A 6,654-nucleotide genomic window follows, 5' to 3' on the forward strand; every position below is an offset into this window, starting at 1 on the left:
CTTTTTGGGGTTTAGTATTCAGTGTTTTTATGGGGAAGGGGAGTTATAAGACAGGCATAGGGGAGAAGAGAGTGGAAATTCCAAAATGTGTCTGCATTTTGGATATGCAGTTTTATATAGAAGAGAGTGAGATGTTTAGGCTGGAGAAAGGGTGCAGACCATAAGCTCATGTGGTCTCTGTGTGCATCGTACCGTTTTCTTAGGCACGTGTACATGTGTGTTTATATATCTGTGTGTAAATAAATAAAAATAGACTCAAGCAAAGTGATGTACCAGTAGCCTGAACAAGAGTGCTGCAGTGTACAGTCCTGCACTAGCGGAGTGCAGAGATACAAGGACTACGTTTCTGGACCACTTTGGTCATTTCTTTCTCGTTTATGGAAAATGTAGAGCAAGACTGAACAGTAGTGAGAGGGCGCGTCACAAATGTGTTCCAGAAAGCCCACCTGGGCAAAGGCCAGGTTCTCTGCCACACACCCACGTATAAGAATACTCCTCAGACTCTTTTACATCCTTATAGAAACTCTAAACCATTCTCTTTAGTTGAGATCTCATACACCTTGTGTAGGAGGGGTTGGTGTGTGTTGTGGGAGGGCCATGGATGGGAATAGGCAATGATTATTTCTATGTTTATTATTACAGATATTTGCATTAAAGTTGCATGAATGTTTGTTGAAACGTGTGTGTTGATCTGAACTCCAGTGTTGCTTCTGAGCTACGATAAGCAAGAAACGCTAAGCTCATGGACTTGTTTTTCTTTTTAAATATCTATTCTGATTGTGCTAATAGAGAATTCCAGTCTAAATCAACATTGCACTTTGCCAAGAGGTGATGTTTCCCTTGGAGGGATGGGGGTCTGCATATAGATCAGGTTGTAAGTAGATGAGGCCCTCGAGACCCTGGGATTTCACAGGCTCCACGAACATAGCTCATAATGTATTAGAGGGCAGGCTCAAGTGTTAATGAGTAGCATATTCCCCCCCTCTGTCTAGCAGCTCCCCATGCCTCACTGTACGCTTTTCTCTCCCCCGAAGTGATGACGAGCGATACCGCTACTACAGTCGAGAGCGAAGCTATGATTTTGAGCGGGATTATCGCAGGAGTAGAGATCGGAGCAGAGAGCGGGAGGATCGCCACCGGGAGCGCAGACACAGAGAGAAGGAGGAGAGCAGTAAACATAAGTCTTCAAGACGGTAAGATTCCTTGTTGGTGGAGCGGGCCCTTTAAGTGGATGTGGATCTTGGCAGAGGCTGGAATATCCACAACAAACCTGACCTCTAGTCCGTTTTGGCATTGCCTATGCCTGCGACATTGTCCAATATCTGATGCTTCAGAGAGAGGCAAAATCCCTATAAGTAATGCATCTGGCAAGTGATTCAGAGCCATCTTGGTAGGGGAAGGCTTCCTTTGTATTACTGTGTGTTCATTTTGTACATTCTGGAGGAGCAAGGCTAGCTCTGGGGATCTGGCAAAGTGCCATCTGTAGGTCCCCTACATTGGTTCCCAGCAGGGATATTGCTGGTCATGGACTCTGCACCAGGAGACTCGCTTCCATGAAAAGAAAATTTCAGTTTAAAATAGGAAGGAAAACCTCAGCTGTGCTCTACTGGAACAATGGACCTGTCCATTCCAAGGGGTGTGCACAGGATGGAGGGTTCAATCCACTGGTCTGAACTTCACTCCTGGAGCAGAGGGGTAGTGTGGTGCTGGGCTATGGCATTGTCTTAGCAGTCAGGAGATCTGGATGGTGGTCCCATCTCTGCTGGTGAGTGATACTGCCTGAGTCACTATCTCCCTCAGGGTGCCCCCCACCCCCACTAAAATGGAGCTAGTGATGCTCTGATAAAGAGGTCACTCATGGAGCAGATCAGTGTGTTTGTGAATCTCCACTCCTTCAGAGCAAAATGTAAACTACTTCTTGAACCAATCTTCTCAAAATAGCACTCCCATCAACAAAATAACAAGCCTAAAATCCAGCCTCTGACTTCTGAATTAATACACTTCAGAATTCTGGGAGCTGCTCAGATACCACAGCGATGGGCATCTTGTTAACAGTGTAGATAGATGTTTAGATCTAAGGGCATGTCTAGACTACAATGTTAAGTTGACCTATGTTATGTCAACTCACAGCCTTACTGTGGTGGTTCATGTTCACGCTGCCCTTCTAGTGTTGGTGGTGCATGTCCTCTCCAAGAGCCCTTCCACTGACTTAAGAGGGGCAGTGTGGGGGGCCGAGAGCCCGGGCTCTTGGCTCTCTGCTCCCTGCCAGGAGCATGTCAACCACCCGGGTTCCCAGCTGGAGCCCCCCCACCTGCCCAAGGGTGACAGTTGAGCTGTAAGCAACAATTGTCAAGAATGGCAGCCAACAGCTGATGTAAGTAACTGACAGTGTGTCTATATGGATACTGCGTCATCCTGACTACACCGACAGAAGCCCTAGGTCTTTCGTGGAGGTGGAGTTATGTCGATGTAGTAGGGCACTTACATTGGAGGGAGCAAGGCTGCAGTATGTACACTGACATAATTACGTTGATGTAAGCTGCCTTACGTCAACCTAACTATAGTGTAGACCAACCAGGCCTTAGTGTTTCAGGCTGGTTCTCTGGAGGAGGGAAAAAATGTCTTCTCTTCATCATGTAATTGATGTATCAGAAAAACCTTCTCTCTGAAGACTGGAGGTAAAATGCTGTTCTGATCTTTCAGGATGCACATTAATTTCTCCAAGAGGTACTGATTGCTCTCTTGGTGTAAAGGAAGAGTTAGAATCTCACAGGAGGGTGGTAACCACAGTGAAAACCAAATTGAAAACAAATGGAAGCTGGTGCTAGATAAATAATACTCCTGATACCCAAGAGGTTTGATGTTGTAGTAGAAATACAGCAAATCGCGTGGCTGTACAAGCAGCGTGGACTCCATTGAAATGATGCCAAAAGCTATTACAGTGCTTAGATAGGGAATTAGGATACAGACTGCCAGCTGGAAATGAAATGCTGGGATAGATTTTCCTCTTGTTCTCTTTAAAAGCAAGCACTCCCTTGTTTGAGCAGCCCAGAGTGCTTGGATGAGAATTGTTTGTTCCACTGAGTAAATGGTGAAATCCACGTAGAGTTTTTTTAAAGGTGGCTTTGAATTACAATTGCATTTTGGATTCTAGTGCTTGAGGTGATCATGCTGGTAAGATCTGATGTCATTTGGGACTCTTGCAGTGGGAGAAGGGACTGCAGTGCAATTTTCAACCTGCTTTAGGTTAGATTTAAGTCTGAAGAAAACCTGTCATGTTTACAAACAAAGCCCCCATTTCAAATGTTCAAGACCTTTGAGACAAAGGATGGTTGTGTGGTCAGAGCGCAGGGTTGAAAACAAGCAAAAGTAAGTTCAGTTCCTGGCTCTGCCATTGATGTGTTGGGTGACTGGCTAGGAGATATCATCTGTCTCCCAGAGTGCTGGAAGGCTTATCTCCCTGTGCAGGAAATGCTGCGAGATCCTTGGAGGGAAGGTATTAAGTTATCAACATGCCAAGAATGGTTTCTTTTTATGATAATGGAACCATGATTAAAACAAGTTAGAAACTGACTTGCAGCCTTGGGATTTTTACACAGGACCTCAGTGTTCAGCAAGAGGTGCACCTTCACCACAGGGCTTGGGAATGCCGCTTGTAATAAGAATGTGCTCACATGCTCTGCGTGAAGGTATCCATGTGCTAAACTCCTTTTACACTCCCCTGGGAGCTACTCATCTGCACTTTGTGCCCCACACAACCCTGCTGCATTGGTTTGTCCACTCTTAACCTGCAGAGCAACTGCAGTGCTCATTTTCTCTTTTGAAAAACAAAACCTGGCAGAGAAACCTTCACATATTTGGGAAGCAAGAAAGAACCTTCCCACCTAGTCCTGTGGCCTGAGACCTAGGATGAGGAAAGTTCAGTCCTGGGCCAACACCTGGCTTATTAGAGGTAGAATTGGATTGTTTTGTCCAGTTAGGAAGCCAACAGTTCTCTGCCAGTAGGATCAGTCTTTCCTTTCCAGCCTGGGTAAGTCCCAAGAGATTCTGTCTAGAAAAACTAGTGTAGGTAAATTTTCAACAGTCTCTCAAATTTATTCTTGTCCTTTCCCTCATCACTCCCTACACAGCCTGCATTCCCTCCACTCCACATATTACTGGAGCCTGGCTTTTACAGGTGGAGGAATACCAAAAATAGACCTAGTAAAAGCCACAAACTGTTCCTACAACAGCCTCTGTCAAATATGTGGCATGTACAATTTACCATAATGGTGCACCATGGCAGAAAGGATTTATCAGCATCCAGTTGGGCCAACCTGCGTAACTCCCTCATGGTTTTGACATTTAAGAGTAACAAGCGCATCCCGAAGGAGTGCTGATGAAACCTTTCTGTGGCATCACATTCTCTGTATATGTGATTTCTATATATGTGATCTCTTATCACATTTATTCTAGGTCAAACGTCATCCTTTGTCAGCACCTTTTGTCATAGGTACAATTGAACTTCCCTGGCAGTTGGCTGTGCTGACACTTGATTCTGGTTTCTCTACCCCTTTCCCCTCATTACAGTAAGCAGCATGAAAGTGAAGAGGGTGAAAGCCACCGGCGCCACAAGCACAAAAAGAACAAGCGCAGCAAAGAGGAGAAGGAGGCCAGTGATGACGGCGTCGCAGAGGGAGATGAACAAAATGCTAAGGAGTAACAGCTCCCAGCTGTCCTTTAGAAGGGACTTGCTCCTTTGCAAGCAGCATGGCATCTAACTTTATGTTCCAAGGGAAGCAGAGATGACTGGTGGCCAAGTATTGAAATGCAATGTGACAGCTCATGCGTTAAGGCTGAACACACAGTTAAACTTGGATACAAGACGAAGTATGGCAGTAATAGTATATACAGCACCGAGCTATTCTTCTTGTAAAGGACCCTAGAAGAACTTCATTATATCAGATCCTATGGTTTCTGATGAAAGACAGCTTCAGCTGAAACTAATGTATTTAGGTGATAGGGTTTTTTTGCGCAACCATGATTCCTTTTTTTAAAAAGTAGGACAGTAACTGCAATTTGAACTCTCTTGTCCAAAGAAAAGTGTGATTTTAGGTCCTCTGTGAGCCAGCTTAGAATCTGGTGTCTGTTAGTGACAGTCTCATCCCTGGATCCATTTCTTTATAGCTATGAAAGTATCTCTCATTTGTCTGTGGCAGGATTGGCAGCATGTGGAAAGGAACTACTTTACAGGTGTGTCATTTGAACCTGCTTTGGTCTAATGGCTTTTAAAAGGTAGGGCATTCAGAGACTTCAAACCCAGCTTTTTTTTTATTAAACCCATTGAAAATGTAGTTCTACTTACATGTTATACCTGTAAATGGAAAGTCACATTCCGTGGAAGACTGTGATGAGAGCATGAGTTTCTTTTTTAATTAGGTTGGATTATTTTTTTTGTAACAATTGAGATAAATAATCTAACACCTTAAGGAACATGAAGCCCCAGCCAGCAGTTTGACATTGTTGGGTTTAGTTATATTCAGCATCACTAATACACCTGTGCAATGCATTTCACTCTGCCTCCTCCTATAGATCTCAGAATAATGCCATCAAATTCCATGCTCTGTTTGATTTAGGGTTTTGGGGTTTTTTTTTTAAACAGAAATTTCTCAGTGGAAGGTGGGGGTTTGTTGTGTATACCTGGTTCTTAAACAGAATACTGCACTTGTTTGTGTGAATCCACAAGTATCTCATTTTAAATATCTTCCACTTCTATGAATTGATATTTAAAAATGTCTTAAATCCTTCCCCAAAATAAGATGGTTCTGAAATTTTACATGATTTTTTTGTACTGTAGTCATGCAAGTCTGAGTGTTGTGTGAAGCTTACAACCTTTGAAACTTGAGCCCATCCAGCATGATATTAAGTTGTATGCTATGACACTGCATTTGATGGGTCATTAACTACAAAACCTGTGGGAAGCAGAATAAAGCAATTTTTTTTTTGTAAATGTGAGTTTTAAAAACTTTCCATTGTCTTGAAGCAACAGAATCGTATGCAATGCATACTGAAGGCAGAAGGGAAAAAAACCCCCAGACTATGCTTAAATGTATTTCCTCCCTTTTCAGTACTCTGTGCAGCCATGCCTCAACTTTAACAGAACAATTGGGCTCTGGTGATGAGATTTATGGAGTATTTCATGTTACCATTTAGGAGTCAGACCAGGTCAGTAGTGATTAGCTTTTGTGGTGACATCTGTCTAGTTCTTAATGTACAAGAGGCCAGGTTGGCAGAGCAGCCCAGCACGTGGAGTTCAGGCATACTGTGGAAAGCAGTGCAAGGATCACTTTGTACTGGCACTGCTCTGGCTCTAGAGCAAAAGCTTCATTTTTTGGAGAGGAAAGGTGTCCTTACTATGATTTTGGGGGGAGGGGGGGGAGGTGACGGAGGGAGAGAGAAGCCATACCAAGAACACTTGCTTATAACGAAGAGGGTGTAAAAGGTATTCAACATGTACCCAATATATAAAAATGTAGGGCTGTCAAGTGGTTAAAAAAAATGAATCGCACTGTTAAACAATAGAATACCATTTATTTAAATTTGTGGATATTTTCTACATTTTCAAATATTGATTTCAGTTACAACAGAGAATAGTGTTCAGTTTATTTTTGATTA

At 43.4% G+C, this 6,654-nt stretch overlaps 1 protein-coding gene across 3 annotated transcripts in view; it reads left to right on the plus strand.

The window, feature by feature from the left end:
• LOC115657053 (pre-mRNA 3'-end-processing factor FIP1-like) overlaps positions 1–6,411 on the plus strand; it is a 32,226-nt gene extending 25,815 nt beyond the window's left edge. Inside the window, exons 15-16 of one of the 3 annotated variants that reach the window (XM_030574264.1) lie at positions 1,035–1,193; positions 4,570–6,411. In XM_030574264.1, coding sequence (XP_030430124.1) covers positions 1,035–1,193; positions 4,570–4,760 — 350 coding nt within the window. In that variant the 3' untranslated portion in view covers positions 4,761–6,411. The remainder of the gene's footprint in view (positions 1–1,034; positions 1,194–4,569) is intronic. The other 2 variants (XM_030574263.1, XM_030574265.1) reach the window with 2 other exon arrangements.
• Positions 6,412–6,654: the final 243 nt, after the last annotated feature.

The sequence above is a fragment of the Gopherus evgoodei genome, chromosome 9 (assembly GCF_007399415.2).
Source record: "Gopherus evgoodei ecotype Sinaloan lineage chromosome 9, rGopEvg1_v1.p, whole genome shotgun sequence".
Lineage (NCBI taxonomy): Eukaryota > Metazoa > Chordata > Testudines > Testudinidae > Gopherus > Gopherus evgoodei.